The sequence below is a fragment of the Lepisma saccharinum genome, chromosome 4 (genome assembly GCF_977018435.1).
Source record: "Lepisma saccharinum chromosome 4, izLepSacc3.1, whole genome shotgun sequence".
Classification (NCBI taxonomy): Eukaryota; Metazoa; Arthropoda; class Insecta; order Zygentoma; family Lepismatidae; genus Lepisma; species Lepisma saccharinum.
The window spans coordinates 16,166,880-16,186,258 of NC_139232.1; the positions used below are offsets into that span (position 1 = coordinate 16,166,880).

Here is a 19,379-nt window from a genome sequence, read left to right on the forward strand (position 1 = left end):
CAACTGGTATTGTATTCATTTCCTAGTTGATTGATTGATTGAACTGATTTATTTTACTTGGCGTTTCTGCCACTTTTGGTTAAATGCAAAGATGATGATGAATTGTGATAAGATGATATGGAATAAGGAAAATCACAAACAAGCACAGAAGGAAAGCACATAAGTCCCATAGAGGATTGTACTGGTCATGAGTCCAGGCACCACCCCCTCGTTAATCCTCAAAATGCAGTCCAGGGTGTGCCACCTGAGGTTGACATTTTGGTGCCTTACACACCTCATTTCCTGGTGTTACATCTCTAGGTATTGGCCTATCTCGCAATATGCCTTCGCCCTTCTCTTTTTCCCTTGTCTTCCCGCTAATTTCCTAGTTTTTATGATTTTCAGGTTCTTCATTTCAGCTTGCAACGACCCAAGTTATGTCGTAGCAAAATATTATTATTTCTTTGTTTAATTTATGTACATGTTCGTTTCAATCAAAGTTATTCTGTATTTGTATAAACGGCCTGTACGATCAAATACGAATTCTAGTGTTATCACACGTATAGGAGGGCCTGTATGGTCATAGAAGGTATCTAGTGTTATCACACATTTAGGTAGGATAATTTTTTGTGCGAGGTTGGCAACTCCGCAAAAATAAGCGAGTTGGTAACGATGGGAAAAGATAGAGATTTTTTTCTTCCTTTCTGTGAAGTTATCAAACAAATTAAAGATGACTTTAATGTAAGTCTAAGTTTGTGTTATTTGAAGGCTTTATGTGACTAATCTTGTGACTATTTCTTATTTCTAATCTGTTGAAAATAGCAAGCAGGAATTTAATTGAAAGATTTGCCTCTGCAAGGCTTGTGTAAAGTAAGTAATCTCAGTGGAAGTGTCTTTTAAACGCGTTCAGTCACGTGTGTTGTTAACTAGTTTCTAGGTAAAGCTATTACTCTTAATAAAGCGTTAATTATGTGACATTAAGACTGTTACTTAAACCCAGCAAACCCTGGGTGTAGAAGAGTTGTCATACTCCTAGCCGGGGACGTAGTAAGGTATACATCTTTCTTTATCTTTTCCCTTTCTTTTTCGTTCTCGCATGCAACAATTTCTTCTGCGTTCGTTCTTGTGTTTCACATACCACGTATAGGCTATTCCTCTTCGCTTCATAAGGTACCTATAACCCGATATGGCCTACCTAAGGATTGCGATTGTTTCTAATGGTGTACAAAGTCAGAAAGATAAAACTAATCGTAGGATTCAGACGAGGCAACATTTCTGGGCCTTTTATGAAAATTGGAGCCAATTCCAAATAATAACGTGGTTGCAGGGAAGATTTTTATTAAAAAGTTACGTTTAGGCCATATTGAGTACATATGTAAAGAAAGTACCACAATGTTCTTTCTATAGGTTGATACACTTACATTTTATTTACATAATGGCATGAAATTTGCACAAAGAAATAACATTGTTTACAAATCAATAAACAAGGGAGTGACATGTCACAATTTGTTGCCAGAGGACCATGGATTAGACATGACAGTCTGGGCTAATGAAAGATTGGAAGATGCAGTAACTTACATATGCAATATTAGATCACGTAGAACACAATCACGAGGTCCAGCTATTTCGCTTCTTCCTCTTCAAGTTACTGCACTATAGGTACAGCCAACAGGTCCAATGACGTCATTCGGACAGTCTAAATGACATACCACCGTCATCTCTTGAACTAACCACGTAACTACTTGGAAAGAGCAAATAGGCCATATTGGGTTCAAGTACCTTACATCTCACAACATCTCTTTTCTTCCAAAATATCTTTCAGTCGGATTGATTGATTTGGTGTTTTAAGTCCACGTTATGCACAGTAAGGATAATCGGGACTGGGCCTACAGGTTAAAGTGGGATCCGAACCACTATGTGCCTCCACCGATATCGAACTCGGGACCCCTTGATTATGCGGCGACGCTACCACTGCGCCATCTTGGAGGCTGTTTCAGTCGGAGTACATCTCACGAAGGCACGTAATCGGGAAACCTTCTGAAAAGTTATTTGAAAACTTGGGTTAACAGGAAAGTTATCGATGTCAAGGACTGCACAAAATTAAGAAAAGTGCAATTTTAACAATAAAATGTTTTTTTGAATTACCTTAACATTAGGAGGACGGTGATTTTCTAGTTACCAATTACAACTAACTAGTCATTTTAAAGGTACAGTTTTTCCTTGCAATATTTCCCACTATTGTTATTCTTAAACAACTTCAGTGTTTCTCTTTATTATTATTCTGACATCATTATAACAATTTCTTACAAATTCCGCACCTAGATTCAGAAATATTAGCTTCCCTGCAAAGTGTTGTATGTGTTGCATAACTTTACGGCGTTGGTAGAAGTTGCCATTGAAATCCACTTATTGCCTTAGAGTTAGGCAACACACATAACGCTTTGCAGGGAATCGGCTATTTCAGGATCTATATGTCCCATTTTTATTGCCGGTGGGTGTACATAAGGAACAAATAGATCAGAGCAGAAGGGGTGTGTTATTCGTATTCAATTAAATCATAGATTACAACCATTAAATTTTAATTAATCAAAACCACCAGAGGCATCAAAGCATCGAACACAAGTATGGTACGTCTGTTCATAATAAGGTCCCCTACCTTGTTTCAGTTTCAAAGTAATCACAAATAAGGAGGGCTAAGCCGAATCCTCTTTGAACCGATACCGATGCCGATACTCTTACCAATTCCCACCGATACCGATACTTGAAAGATGCAATAATTAAAATTTTGTTCAAAATATTGATCAATATTAGTGTGTAAATATTCTTCTCCAATTATCTCGTATGTATCCATTTACCAAGAAATTTGCTTTAGAATATTCAAGAATTGCATCAGAATATTTAAATAGGTATTATGTAATCACAAAATATGTTTTCGTGGAAAATTGGTGCAAAAATATAAAGAAAGTTTGAATTTTGCATAACTTCAAGGATAATTAGATTCCGCGAAAGTGTCGAGCGTCATTTTTGCAAACCACGTGAAAGAGCAAAATGCCGGAAAATTATCGGCTGGTATCGGTAGATGAATTTCAACTGGTACTTTCCGATACCCGGCATCGCTAGCGGCTCACCCCTACAAATAAGTACTTGACGAACAATTGGTTCTCCTAAGGTTATATTTCGATTCCGAGATCCGTTCTCTATTTCTTGACATGTCCTTCCTGGGACCCCCTTGTGGTTGCGCCGAGATCACGAGCAAGTTCATTTTGCCACTACAGACTTATGAACAGTGTTCGTTTTTAGTTGGTAGAAGTTTGCCCTTGCGCACTGTGACTGTGCCGAACTGTTGTGTTGGTTCCGTATCTGTGTGTGATTAACACGAACACATAATTCGATGTAAGAAGTTTGGCGTGACGTATTTGGTTCACCATGGAATCGTGTGTATGTTTTTGGGTGGAAATGAAAGGACATATCCCGTGAACAGTTTTAAGCACGCGATAATTTGTGCTATTGTTTTGTGTAATTTACGATCTATTTGTGATACAGATTTCGATTTATTTCTATATTTTATTTACTTTCATAATATTTCAGTGACGTCTGACTATTGAAGTACACAGTCCCGCCTTGTATATATTAATCTTGTAGCTGACGTCACGTTATTAGTTTTTATAGTTTTCTGGTAAAGTTTTGAGTGATTTAAAGAATGTTTTAATTGCAAAATGCACTCTATAATTTTGTGCTGTTACTGTGTCTTTTGTGCATTTTGTTATTGTATGTATTAACTTTTTACACGCTTTTGCGTATATAATTTCCATTCTGATACTAGTCGTCTGTGGCGACAAAAAAAGAGTATAAATAGGAGCCAGTCGGCCCAGATTCTGAACCATTTTTCATTTGTTCATTTGTCTTTGTGCGTCTATTTTGACTGACAACCAGTTTGAGTTGATATGTTTTGTTGATATAATTTTGCCCTTGTTCACTTATGTATATATTTTTTATGAACCGCATAATCGTAATAAATAGATTCTGAATCTATATGTGAAACGCAAGTTCTGGGTTTTGTTTTGACTGCAAATCTTAATGTTTTCCCGTGCTCTGAGAGGTGTCATTTGTATACCATCATAGAGTCTCATGTTGTTCATGCATTAATGTATTGATAGTATTATTATTATTGCTACTATTATCCTATTGTTGAACCTGGCACGACCGTGTCATGTTCTTTGTGTCTATTTCTCTCAACAGGGGAGCCGGTGAAGAGGGCGTCCCATTGGACCATCCACGCAGAGTAAACGGCGCTGGGCCTCAGGTCGGCCTCACAGTGCTGCTGAATCCCCAGTTATCAGAATACTTCATCCCTCTGCACTCCTCCTCTGGGGCTAAGGTAACGGGTGAAGAATAGCTCCGTCTAGTTCGGTGCCTTTTCTCTCTCTCCACACTCACGAGCCTAGTTGGTTACACGGTGCAACACCGACGCATCTACTTCGTTGATTTGGTGTCAAGTAGTGTATTTGGCGTCTGCACCGTTTGCACTACGTTCTGGAGTGGTGTGGTGTATGGTCACGTGGTGCGTGGTAACTAATGAAATGAACGTTTAAAGCAGCAGACAGGCATTTGTTGAATCTTCTGAACTAGAAAACCGCTATTCGTCTACTTATTTGAACGTCATTTTCTTGCACCAGCCTGACACCGGGATACACCTGCACTACACCGAGTGTCAAAGAGTGCAGCGAAATAGACGCGTGTAATATGTATTTCTTAAAAGTGATTCTACGTTCATAAAGATGTAGTTTATGTCCTATGAAGTGTTAATATTTACATTTTAAATTAACTGTTACAAGTGGCGAACCTGCCACCTTGTTTGCAAGGAAGAAAATATCCAAACAACATGTACGAGTATGCGCCCGGAAAAACTTAAGGAAAGTGGGACCTTATGTTTCCCATTATCTTCAAGCACCGTGAAGATGAGTAGGGCTGGGAATTTTATGACTTAGCATATTTTTTTTGGTAAGGGTGATGAGTTCCCTAAATATATAGAAATTCATATCATGAAGAAACTAATTAACTAAGTGTGTTTTTTAAGGGCATATTTAAGCATATTTGGCCATTCCTACGTGATGGAGCATATTTTGATAGATTTTCGGTCATATTCAGAATATGCAGCCATTTTCAAAGTGAGTTCGTTCTTACTCTCATGTTCACTCAAGTTGTTGAATTCTTACAATTATTCCCAGTTTATTTCCTAAAAAAATGGTGAAAATCAATGTCATTTGGCTCAAATCGAGAGAAACTTCTTCTCCAAATATTTTTTTTCCCAATAGACCACAATGTAGGATGCCTTTTTTTTCAAAACTTTCTTAACTTTTGTTAACACTTGTCCCACTTCACCACAAGCACCATGCAAGTTATTTACAGTTTTATTGACAACGAAAATGAGGAAAGTTTCTTGGAGGGGGAAGGGTATCATATTGCAAAAATTTTATTGCCTGAACATTTTTCTGTCGATACTATACAGAACCATAGGCGTGCGCACGGGGTGGCAGTTGCCCCTCCTAATAATCTCACTTCGAAATTTAGTGTAGGGGAATCTTATTATCGTTAAACAATATTATTATCTTTAAAAATAAAGTATTTTCAAGCCGAAAAAGTTCTAAGCAACTACGACGGACCATTTCCTATGTAACTGGACTCTCTTATTTCGTTCTCCAGCAAACTACTTGTTATTAAGACTCAGGCATTTTATTCGTTAGTCTAATTGTGTTTCATCTACGTGGTCCCAGAATAAATTGGGCACGCATTGGAAATGAATAAATTATATGTAGTTGTTTTGAATCTGCTGTAGGAAATCATGTTTATATGTAAATTAGTCTGCACCACAGAGAGAAAGATAACGGTGAACAGACATCGTTTGTGGTACGGAAGCTGGAATTCTTCTAATAGAGTGATTTTCGGTGTGTCCCGACACACACTATATACGCCCTTGTTTAGTACCCATCAATACAATAAAACAGTGAGATGGTATGAGGTTAATCTTTCTCCGACTGAACTTTCATCAAGCCTTTTGCCACCACCACCCCTAATTAGAGAGTCTGCGCACGCCTATGTACAGAACTTGAGCCGAATGGCATTATACCTGTACTCCTCGTGTGTCAGCCGAAGTAGAAAGAAGCTTCTCTCAGTACAAGGTTTTGTTGGCTGAATTTTTGCTTGAAAACTTATAGAAAGTATTAATTGGTACACAGTGGCGGCGATTGAGTTCCAAAACCGGGAGGAGGCAAACACAATATATTTCCCTTTGTATATAAGATTTATCATAGTTCGGGGGCAAAACTGGCTAAAAGTGGTGATGGCAACTGCCCCCTCGCCCTCCTAATCGCCGCCACTGAAGGGCTTGTAAAGTGAACAAAACTTGTACGTGAAAGTATCTCAGCATCTTAAATATTGATGTTTGAAACAGTTCAGTTGTTAGGACATATTTTTCAAACTACAGTGCATATTTTTGAAAATTTTAGGTCATAAGAGCACATTTTTTTTTGCATATTTTGGTGATTTTTAGGCAGTGGCGGCGATTGGGTTCCAAAACCAGGAGGCAAAGTGCCAAAACTGGGGGGGGGGGGGGCAAATATAGTATATTTCCCTTTGAGAAAAGATTTAGCGTAATGCGGGCCCCCACCTCGCCCCCCTAATCACAGTCACTGTTTTAGGTCATAAACATCCTAGTCCTAATTATGAGGATAATTTCAGTCTCTTAAATTTGTGGAAACTACACAAAATCACAGATGGCGCACAGAAGAAAAGAATGACTAAGCAATCATTTTTCTTACGTATTCTTACGCAAGGTCAATAAGTCTAACGAAAATTAACAGATTAATTAAAAGTAAAAAATAAACTCAAAACTTAAAAATTATGAAATATAGAAATCCAAACAGGTAGCATACTTTTCCCAACCTGAAGATAATACTAAATAAAATGTTTTATTAATACTTGTGAATTGATATAAAAAATTAAAGCAGAATACGATTTAGCCCATTGTTAAAATTATTGCTTCAAATACAATAGAGTGCAACCTTGATAACTCGAACCTCAACACTCGAATTTCTTGATAAGTCGAATTTTTTCTAATCCCCTTGAATTGTCCATAACACTCAATACCCATTTTACCTCAACGACTCGAATAAAACCTTGATAAGACGAATTTGTGTACAGTTTATGGAATGCCGTTCGAGCTCAATAACTCGAAGGTAATCTATGAGAAACCTCTATGAGTCGAAGTTAAATTCTAATCACCTCTGCAACTCGAAGTTTTAGTCGCACGGACCTCAATAAGTCGAAGTGAAGAGTGTGTACGTACAATGTCAGGTGATCAACAATCGTGTCTGGAATTGAACTGCTCCACCTTGCCGTGTATGTGTAACCATCATTGTTAATGTGCTTACTGTGTGTTGTAGCAGTGTTCATACATACGTAACGTACATAAATGTTGCAGGTTATGATTTCAGTGAACATTTATTTCTACGTACGTTGTACTGTACAGTATACGTATTACCTTAGATTGATGCTTCGTACGTTATAGGCATACGTAGTGCCCACTTTCAAAAGGGTCAATAAACTTTAGACCTCTATAACTCGAAGTCGGCTATTTTGGCCTTCAATAATTCGAACCTTGGTACGTCGAAATCCTTGATACCTATATTTTTTTCTTTTTCCCCTCAAGTTCGAGATATCAAGGTTACACTGCACAAGGAGACCTCAAGGAAGTTTTATGTCCTCAGAACATAAACAATTTTCACTAAACAGAAAAGGGCAGAGTAAGAAATTGCTATAATATGATTTATTTTTTTTCACACTTGATTATTACGATTCACACTCGTACTTCAACTTTTTACATATTTGTCATGGCAGTAAGATCTCTGTCAAACGTCGGTAAGGTAAAGGAATCACGCCCCCTATGTTTAGCTTTGCTCTATACCCTATCCTAGCTATCTCTGGAGTAACGACGCACATAGCGGCAGAAAATAGGGGGATCGAGTGGGCAGAGCAAAGCAGTAGACGTTGCTGGGAAGGCTGGTTACTGCGGACGATTTTTCTCCTTCACGCAAACCCGTTCCTCTCAAGTGCTCATTGGTGGAGCCGTCTCGCGTCACTACTTGCGCAGAAACTTGTTTTCGTTCACTTGTTCCATATATATTGGGAAAGAGGGTAGTGCCCTTGCTTGTACATATTTGCTACTTTTGCTATTCCTTCTTTATGCTTTACCAGTAAAAACTTGAATTCGCCCAAAATGGGAAGCTAATAAACCAAAATCTAGTCTCTGATACGAACACCATTGTTGTAACACCGTCTCTATATTTGACAACACAAGGGGAAACGATGTATATTTACTAGCCCCTTCCCTTGTCTTGAAAACTATTGAGCTTTCTTCACCCACGAGGGTTGCACAACATTTGTAATTAACTCCACTGCTTCAAAGCCAGGGCTTCATATATGTCGATGGATTTACATGGAGGAACCATCCTTTCCATTGGAGGGGTCAAGGAGAACAACTGCTTCTTAAAATGTGTAGTGGGGAATAGGTACTATTAATAGATAGTGGGTTTTCGATCCTGTTTGATGTAAAAATAGTAAGTGGACTATTGATATGTATCACGATGTACTCCTTGATACCTCACAAATCTGCAAAGTGAGTTTATCCAAATTTTCTGTCTGTGAGTTGTAAGCTCTTTTTAGGAGGGACGGGTGTAATGTTAAATGTGTTGCCAATATGATCATAAATTGGTATTTGTAATACATTTCAGAAGATGGTGTTAAGAAATATTTGTGAGGATATTATACAGAACACCAAGTATGAAGGCCGTTGAGCACTTTGACATGCTACTGGTGAACGACTGCGCTGTTGCCAGACGAACGTCACAAGAAGAACCGAATTCTATTATCAATATTCCGTGTATTTCGCTGGCCAATATATCATTACACAAATAGCAAATAATTTATTTCTGGTTCTTCTTTTTTCCCTTACCCCTACCTCACAATAAAGGGGAGTGAAGAATGCACCATATTAGCGTGACATCACTCAGCAACACAAAGTCCAAACAAAGATGTCACGTGGTTCTGGCATATTCTATAACATTGGATTTTGTATCGGAAGGGGTAGCTTTAAGGATTCAGACAACAGTTATGAAACAATATCGTGATGTGTGTCGTACATGAATGTAAAAATGAAATTTCGGAGAATACGCCTTATATTACACATGCCGTGCAAAGGATAAGATATAGAATTCTGGAGCAAGAAATCAAATAAAGTGAATGCTCCTAACCTGCTTCCGATCCGGAACAGCAGCCAATAGGCGGCGCCGCTGTAGTCAAGTAAGGTTTCTGACTCCCATCATTTCAATCGCCAGCGTCACTCTTGGCTACGAGTTGAACTCGGTTGAGCTTCGGCTGTGTTCGGAAGCAGAATGGCTGCATTTTCTTTAAAAATGCTTGATTTGCTTATCCCAGTTATTCTTTACCTTTTGCTCTGTAAGTTATGTGTAATATATTGATGTATTCTCCGAAATCTCATCTTTACATAAATGTACGATAAACATCCCAGTTTTGTTTCATAACTGCTGTCTCAATCATTAAAACTACCACTTGAGATAAAAAATCCAATGGTATAGAAGTGACTAAAAACACGTGGTATCTTTGTTTGGACTCAATCGTGCTCAGTTGTCTGCTGTTGACGTCACCACTAATATGGCCCATTGACAACAGGACTTCACTGCTATTGGTTGTCAGAATTTTTCTACTCACCGCCTTCCTAATTGGCGTAGCAGGATAAATCAGCGAGTCCTCGTATATCCCATCAGAGGTGTCTACCATACGGAAGACTTGTGAGCGAGCGTGCGGGAGGGTGAGGGCGGCCCGTAAGAGTGAGGACATATGAGGGCGAGTGAGGGTGATGTCAAACCTTGCGGTTGGGATATATGGCTAGAAGTAGCAAATAAAATCTTCATCGGAGGACACTAGGTGACATTTGACTAGCGAAACTGCCATCTCTTCATCAACTACAAGTTCAGTTGTTAGTCGACCTACGTGGAGAAATTGTTAGCACTGCTCGCTAAGACGCCCGGGGTCCCGCGTTCGAAATCCGACATAGGTGCTCTTTGTGAATGTACTTTCATTAATTTCATCATATCAATTCTTCTAAGAATTCTGAACAACAGACGCCTATACTCGAAGGTCAGTGGCGAGTTAGAGGAAGAACAGTTTGGTTTCAGGAAAGGAAGAGGTACAAGGGATGCAATTGGTTTACTGAGGACCATTGGGGAAAGATATTTAGAGAAAGGAAAGGAGGTGTTTGTAGTATTTGTAGACCTGGAGAAAGCCTTTGATAGAGTGAATTGGGTTAAACTTTTAGAAATTCTGAAGAAAATTGGTGTAGATTGGAAAGAGAGAAGACTTCTAAGCAACTTATACATGAATCAACGAGTTAAAGTGAGAACAGGAGACGAAATGACAGAAGGCTGTGAAATTGGAAGAGGAGTACGACAAGGATGCTGCCTATCGCCTACTTTGTTTAATATCTATTTAGAAGATATAGTGAAAACTTGTTTCCAGGGTACAGGAGGTGTCAAATTGGGAGGAAGAAGAATAAACTGCATAAGATTTGCTGATGACATGGCATTATTCGCTGAGGATGAAATAACCATAAATAGTATGTTAGAAGAGTTAAACAGCAGCTGTGAGCAGTATGGAATGAAGATTAATGTAAAGAAGACAAAGGCAATGGCTATAGGACGGAAACCAAGGAATATTAATGTGAGAGCAAACAATGAAAGAATCCAGCAAGTGGATAGCTTCAAGTACCTCGGATGCACTATAAGCAGTGACATGAGCTGCAACCAAGAAGTGAAAATGAGAATCGCAATAGCAAAAGAAGCTTTCAATAGAAGAAAAAAGGTTTTTTGTGGACCCATGGACATAGGTCTAAGGAAGAGATTAGTGAAATGTTTTGTGTGGAGTGTAGCACTATATGGTGCAGAAACCTGGACATTGAGAAGAAATGAAGAGAAACGACTCGAAGCTTTTGAAATGTGGACATGGCGAAAAATGGAGCGTGTAAAATGGACGGACAAGGTAAGAAACGAAGCCGTACTGAAAAGAGTTGGTGAAAAAAGATCTATACTGGAGACCATCAAGAAGAGGAAAAGAAACTGGTTAGGACACTGTCTAAGAAGAAACTGCCTGCTAAGAGATGCCTTGGAGGGAATGGTTGAAGGAAGAAAAGTCCGTGGAAGAAAGAGATATCAGCTTATGGATGATATTAAATTAACTGGGTCGTATGCTATTACGAAGCGTAAGGCAGAGAACAGGGAAAGCTGGAGATTGCAGTGAAAAACCTGCCAATTAGGCAGAAAACAATGAATGAATGAATATCGTCACTCATCCTAATCCGCGCAATTAGTCAAATGTGGCAGAAAAGCGACGCTAAGTAAAGAAAACAATCAAAAGTTCAGTTTTTTTGGCTTGGAACAGTCATACTGTTGTTCCGAACCACAGGCAGTCAATTTTGCCCACGCACTATGCTAAACCTTATCTACAAGGGAAATATAATGTCTTTGTCCCCCCGTTTTTGCACCTTGGTCCCTCGGTTTTGGAACCCAATCGCCGCCACTGGCCACAGGCATCACGACACGACAATACCCAGACACGTCGCAGAGATGTTCAAAATCCAGAAGGCGACCCTCCTGGTGGCAGACCTCAACCTCACCCTCCGCAAAAAATTGTGAAGGCGACAGTGAGGGAGGGCGAGGGGTTGGGGGAGTAGTGAGGGTAAGGGCGTGCCAGAGCAAGACCATCTTGAGGTTCAGGGCACAGCGCTCAGACAAGACGTCATCATCTGGAGGCGCTGTAAACCCCTTGGCGTAATTTTACCGTAGAAAATTAAGGTATATTTATTTCTTTTAAGAAGTTAAATTTTGACATTTAACCTGCCGACGAATATAGTTAGAAGAAAAAACTAGAATATTGAATATTTACACCAAAATTTCATTCAGGAAGTCACTATGGCCACCACAAAAATTCCTACCATAGCACAAAGAAAGAGCAGAAAACCGTTAGAAACTTCCTGGCGGAAAAATTTAAACATTCTATATCTTTGAAAAATATTATCGGGAATATTTTGTCAGCTACAGTAAAACTCGTAACCGCTTTTGTATGAACTTTTGTTGGCTAAATCAAAACCCCCATGTTAGGTTGCCGTAAACTTTCCAAGTTACCTAATCAGTTAAATTGTCTTTAACTTTACCCAAAATTAATCAATCAGATAATGCAGATATTCTGTGTAGCTATACAATCTCAATACAGAAACTTAATTTCTATATCCTTGCATCAAAAGCGAAAGAAATTGGTACAAGGGCAATGTTACATTTCTGTGAATAAGGACTAAACCTAAATCATTTCTCACGTTGTAATTTCGACCCTACTGACTTTATTGAGCGAAAGATAATAAACAAATTGAATCTTTTCATTGTCGTTAGTAAGATCTGTGAAAATAACTTAAGAGTTTCAACATTTTCATTGAAAAGAGAAAGCAGATTAATATTTCGATCTTAGCGTTCAATTTGGAAATAAACATTTGGAATATTTCCTTACACTGTTTTTACACTCTGTTAATAAAATCGTGAAGAATGTTAATAAATTATGAAACAATAAACACTATCACTGATTTAATAATCAAAGTTACGAACATCGAAGCTTTAAAAAGACAAATAATAAAAAGCAGTTCATATGAAACAGTTTTCTGTGTGAAAACATTTGAATTTGAAACATAAGTAATATATTCTTGGATACACATCGCACCCTTGTATTTGAATGCACAACATATCTTCCATTAGCCTCCGATTAGCATAAAGAAGCATAAAGCGGGGTAAAATAAGAATGTAAATGAACACATGTATCAACTTTGTCCCGTTGTATAGCTTTCTTTCATTAAGCATATTTTGAAACTGAAAATTTGTGTTAATAATACGAATATTTTATCGAATGCTTGCATAAAATTTACACTAGCAAACTGCTTTGGTCGACAAGAACGTAATATTTTAAATGTTGACTAAATCTTGAAACAAATTAATTTGAAATCATAAGCAATAATCTTAACGTTAACCAACGTTTGTAATTCAGTATAAATTATTTGATATGTCTAAAAAAAATATTGACAAGAGATAAAACATGACCACATTTAGGAGTATATTAGATGACTATTCCGGACACATGAACTATTTACTCTTATTTATTTATGAGGATAAAACATTTGTTACTTAACATGTATCTTTTCGTAGGGACCGAATCACATGGAATTGCACTAAACATTTCTCATTTTGAGCAACATCTTGAAGAAATTTGAACGTTACTCTTACCTTTTTCATCATAATTGCTTCTGCAATTGAGCACACAACACTACACCATACCTCTTGCATATTTAAGCATATTTACACGTCATGTAAACTCGATTACAGTTCTCAAATTTGCATTACAATTCTATATTCACTAAAAAGGTCCAACATTGATTCCGAAGAAGCAAATCGAACATGGCGGCTATCTCGCCTCCAGTTGATGACGCTTAGTCACGTGCCCGGAGCAAGCCATGAGGCTTTCAAATAGAGAAGGTAATGGTCAGAGTGAGGACAAACGCTACTAGCCGCGAGGGTGAGAGTGAGGAAGGTTCAATTAAAATGAAGACCTCTGCCCCCAATTAAGAACCACTGATATTTTGGTTTACTGGCTTAGAATAGTGGTAGGATAAACCTTCCACATGCCAAACAAATAAATAGGTACTGAATTTCAATTTAAATTACTTTGTTGAACAGGTGCTTTACTATAATTGAGGTGCACTGACATCACAGCCAATGATTTATTTACACACCCACAAACCCCCTACAATTCCACGATACCCTCTAAGATTGTTCACAAAGGCACAATATATTGTCAATATGGCTCTAAATTTACACTCACACTCCCTAAAATTCTTCGACGCCCTCTTAAGATTGTTCCTAAAGGCCCGATTTACGATGACTATGGTTCCAGATTTACATTTACACCCCCACGTGAAAAACTGGATAAACTAATCACAGCGTCTTTCTTCCAGATCCTGATCCATCACCCAGAGAGCTTTCCCGCCATGTCCCAGAAGGCCTTCGTGACGCCGCCCAAGAGGGAGGTGTTCGTGGCAGTCACCGCGGCGGACATCTTTAGCACGGATGGCGTCCGGGATCTTAAGCCACATCAAAGGAACTGCCGCTTTGATCACGAGTCGGAGCTCCTCCGCACGTACAGGGTGTACAGCAGAGACAACTGCATCATGGAATGCAAAGTCGCGCATCTGGAAAGCATATGCGGGTGCCATCCTCACTTCTTTCCCCCGATAGGTACGTGTGTGCGAGTAGTGTGGGTGTTTATAGTGAAAACACAGCGGCGTGTCTCGATATCCACAATAAATACAACCCTAAAGCAGGTTAACTCATCTTTTCTTTTCTTAGAAGTAATTCCTAAAAAGTAACGGTAAGGTTGTTCCCCGTGCATATAGCACCTTGCCATGAAGGCATATTTAGGGATTGTGGGAATAGGGCCCCACATATTCTCGATCTCGCCCATTTTGGAAGTGATGTGATCAGAATCGCGCTCCGGCCACCTTTACCTCCCAGAGTTGACCCCAGGTACCCATTGATTTGAGGCTGGATGAGTCCCAGAGCCGCTTTATGCGGGGACAGGGCCGAAAAAATGCCGACCCTTAGATCACCCATCCCGGATATCAAAACCGGCTTCTCAGCGTCGCAGTGAGACATTTCTTAATTTTTTTTTTATGGTAGTCCAAAAAAGGGGGGGTATTATTATCACCAACTCCTCCTTGGGTACAACAGTGTGAAAACAGAACGGCAGGTTTTCTCCCGATGGCGTAGTGGTTAGTACATCGCGCTACGACGCCAGGGGTCCCGGGTTTGAATCCCAGCCTGGACATGGATACTTGTGAGTGTCCATTCAATTTCGTCATATCATCATTCATCCCCATCTGCGCAAATTAGCCAAAAGTGGCACAAAAAGCGAAGTAAAATAAAGCAAATCAATAACATTAACAATTGGCCGAACTTTCTATTGGAGAGTTGCTATTGAAGTTCATTTTATCGCCGTAGAGGTAGGCAACACACATAGCACCATGCAGCGAACCGAATATTTCAAGATCTAGCTGTCCACCGGGAGTCGAACCCGGGACACCTTGGTTACAAGGCGGCAAAGTTACCACTACCCATCCTGAAGGTCCAGCTGCATCCTTACATATCAATCTTTTTATTCCCTATCTCGGTAGTCAATTTTTATCGATGAATAGACCTTGAGTTTATTCTTAAGTCCACATCATGCACAGAAAAGCTAAACGGGACTGGACTTCGAGGATTGGGATCCAAACTACTACTGAACGCAACTCCATCTGGCGGCTGACCTTGACGGCTATTTCTGGCCCTTTCTGTCCCCCAATCATCTTCGGGGGTGTGTTGCTCGATGGGTGTCAACAAACTCAGTTGCGAAGTTAAAGCTCAAAGGGTCACATTGCTCTCCCGAAGCAACGTTGCCAAGCGTACTTCTGTTTTCGCCAGTTGTCTATTTGCGTGTTTGTAGAGTATCTGCGTGTGAAACTCTCTCGTGTAGGACCACGTGTGAAGTTGTACCATTAACACTCTGCTGATTTCTGGTACTGGCAATACCGTTGCCCGAGAAGACTCTCTCGCGTTTTACAGTACGTTTGGCAACGTGTGGTGGACCCAGCGCTCATTTGTTTCATCTCGCGAACAACGTTCGGTACCTTGTGACTCGCAAATACCCGATTTCGGTCGAAGAAAATTTAAGTGATCGTTGATTCGCTGTTTCCCAGCCGCCAGTTGGAGTTGCGTTCAGTGCATGTGCCTCCACTGGGTATCGAACCAGGGGACCCCTTGATTAAACGGCGACAACGTTAACACTACGCCATCGGTCAATTCTATGAAATTTCTGGTAGATTCGTGAGAAATAGACATTTGCATTTATGCAATATACAGGGTGTACCAGAAGTGAAAGCACAAATTGAAACGGTGAAAAGTACGCGATTGTAGAAGCAAAGACGTATCAGTAAACATGAAGTATCAAAGAAACCGTTTGCGACATACTTCCGAATGTATGGTTACGATCCACCACTGACTTGATTGTTTGTACGCTTGCCTCCTTCCGCACTCCGAGGTTTCTTTGTTTAAAACTGAACAACAGTGCCGTATCGTAACAATGTATTCGCAATTATCTCGCAAACAGTTTGTTTGCGACTTCATGTTTACTGAGATATTGTTGCTTCTACTATCGCGTACTTTTCACCGTTTCAATTTGCGATATCACTTTTGGTACAACCTGTATACTATTTAGGCATATACAAATATACATTTTCACGAAACGCTATTATTCTGTAAATCTTCCCAAATGGATAGTGTCTTACGATATTAAAATATTCCAATAGCAATAGTAATTTCTGTAATTTATGGCCAAGTTGCCGATCGCGATCTCGCCAAAATACGGTTCCAAGTTCGAGTCCTGGCGTGAGTATGGGCAGTCCTTTTAGAGTGTCCGTTCGTCAACTTCATCTAATCATTATTCATCCTAATCATCGCTATTTACATAAAAAAGTAGAAAAGCTACTTGGAATCACAAAGCTTACAAATAAAAAATCACTTTCGTGGTCGTTCAAGTTTCTATGGTCAACGGTGTATCGCAAACTGCAGATTTAATTATTCATTCTGTCAAAAATGCTTAAAGATCTGACATAAATTACTGCTTTGCATATTTTGGTTACTTGGCGTTGAATGGACAATTAATTTCTTTGTTAGCAACTTTTCTTTACAAAATGTAAAGTATTTCTCGAATACTTTCAATCACAAAGAAAAAGTTCATAATATAAATTCAAACTTAATAGCTTAATTTTGGGTTTAAGGCGGTTGTGGAAATATTTTCAATTCAATGTTTTAACATTCTGTACTGTTAATCACGTAATTTGATTTTCAAGTTGTATTAAAATTCTAGGACTGGTAACATACCTGTTGGTACTGGATTTTCAGTGTATTTTTTTCCACAGGTAACTTCTCCCAGCCATGTAGACCAACTGCTGTACCGTGCCTCAAGAACAACAGTGGTAAGTATGAAGCAGTAGGGCCTTCAATTGTAATGAATATATCTCAAAACTTCAGGCAACTTGCTTGTAAACATCCAGGTTGGATGGTTGGTTCGGGTTTCCTCATTAGGTTAACTTCAACGGGAGTTGAAAATAATGATAGAAAAACACAGGAAAGGTAGAGATAGGAAGAAAGTTGGATAAAGTGTTGTCCATTCTTCTTTAAAGGTATCAGTGTTAGTTACATCTTAAAAGTAACTAAGTTACCGTTCCTTTACTCTCAGTTAGGCGCATGGGGTACTAATGTCACCCATCGCTATTCATTGCGAGATTGCAACACTGTGAACTATACTGCACATGAGTGCTTTTCTATAGCTGAACACTCTTTCTTTATCTTTGTTCTAATCACAGTTGCTCAGTTCTGTTACACTTCTAAGCAACGTAATATTACAATCATGGGCGCCCGCAAGGGGGGGGGAGGGATATGATATGTCTGGAAAGAGAATGTAATTCGAATAGTGAAATAGTAGAGATATTTTATAACAAAATGTATTGTTTTCTGTAACTTACAGGTCGTAAGTTACAGGAACTATTATTATTATTATCATTATTAAATTGAATCAATTCAGAAATTATTTATTAGGTTGCTTTGTATGAAAATGAAGAAAAGTTACATATCACTAAATTATATGGAGTGGTTGGAGATACTTAATTTAACAACCTTGAGCTCAAGAAGGAAATATAAAATTAATTTATTGATATAAAACATTTTGTCAAATAGGATTGATAGTGAACACTTTATAAATACAATACTATATAACGTTCAAAAATACAAAACAAGAAAAAATTCATTATTATCAGTAAAATTGAAGAATGGTGGTGAATTTATAGAAATATTAATCGATGATTTTAACTATGACTACCCTTAAAATATTATATTTAGGTATAAGATGAGGTTTACTATAAAAACCATTATGAGTTTGATATAATCCATATTTTTATGTGACGTCACAACTTTAAAATATGTCACTAATATATTTATTTTGAACAAAGAAAGCGTAATTTCCGTGTTATTATATGTAATATTGCACCTTGCTTGTAATGTATATCTTTTGTTTAATATTTATTGTATTTTATGCTCTATTATGAGTAGTTCAATGTATCTTTAGTTTTTCGAGAGTGCGCTATGTGAATTTGTATTTCTAAACATGTATAGATGCCAGTTTTGTTGATTGCATCCTTTTGTAGATAGTGAGTGATTCATCTGTACTTGAATCTATTTCTCGAAAATACTTGTAGTATAAAAGCGAGGATATCGCGAAAGAGATAACACACATTCGCCACGTATCGTTTAAGATTCTAAACTTAAAGAATTACTCCTCCGTGTTGTGCATATATCTTGGTGTGGTAGTTCGGGGCGCAAGCTAAGCCTATGTGACCATAGGTATGCCGATGGCCATGCATTGATGCTATGCACAATACTGCAACCATTCTACGTTAAGAAATAAAGCTAGCCTACGGATTAATTTGTGATAGAAGGCTAAAGAGCAAATATTGGCTCAGTTATTATTGCACATCTCTTGGTGTGGTAGTTTCGGGCGCAAGCTAGGTCTATGTGATCATAGGCATACCGATAGCCACGCATTGAGTTTATCGCAATAAATAAAGAATAAATCCTTTCGTTTTGTCTACTGCAAGAATGTGGTTTTATTTCTCTGTGCTGTGAAGCATTGTCTTTATATAACACTATCCCTATACCTGAGAGGAGTCTGTATACTTTACCGAGTCTCATCGCTCACCGCTGGGTAATACTGAGTTAATATTTAAAAAGTGTAATAATACGTTTAATAATAAATAAAGCAGCTCTGAACGTATCAAGTTAATCCTTTGATATTTCTCTTTATGACATAGTGCTCTATAAGGTTTCATTTTTAACTGTTCTCAGTACTTTAGAATAAACTATTAATATTATCACTATTATTATTATTATTATTTTAAGTTTAGTCTATTTAAGCTTAGTCTATTTTACACTGATTATCTAACTATAAAAAACAGGTTTTATCCTATATTAATTAATGTTAAGTACACAGTTATGCAATTGTATATAGATATAGCTACAGAATATGAAAATTAGAAATGTATGTAATTTGTTAAAAAACATAAGTAGTAGTAGTAATAGTAATGTGGTAACAATAATAAAAACAATTAGGTGCATCCAGAAAGTAGGTTTCCCACTCGCCCACAG

At 38.3% G+C, this 19,379-nt stretch overlaps 1 protein-coding gene across 2 annotated transcripts in view; it reads left to right on the plus strand.

Annotated features, from left to right (window-relative positions):
• The first annotated feature begins 674 nt into the window (after positions 1–674).
• The window catches only part of LOC145987103 (pickpocket protein 28-like), a 39,381-nt gene continuing 20,676 nt past the window's right edge, over positions 675–19,379 (plus strand). Inside the window, exons 1-4 of one of the 2 annotated variants that reach the window (XM_083121578.1) lie at positions 675–720; positions 4,219–4,357; positions 14,102–14,381; positions 17,099–17,155. In XM_083121578.1, coding sequence (XP_082977704.1) covers positions 710–720; positions 4,219–4,357; positions 14,102–14,381; positions 17,099–17,155 — 487 coding nt within the window. In that variant the 5' untranslated portion in view covers positions 675–709. Of the gene's footprint in view, positions 850–4,218; positions 4,358–14,101; positions 14,382–17,098; positions 17,156–19,379 lie in introns of both variants that reach the window. The other variant, XM_083121579.1, reaches the window with a different exon arrangement.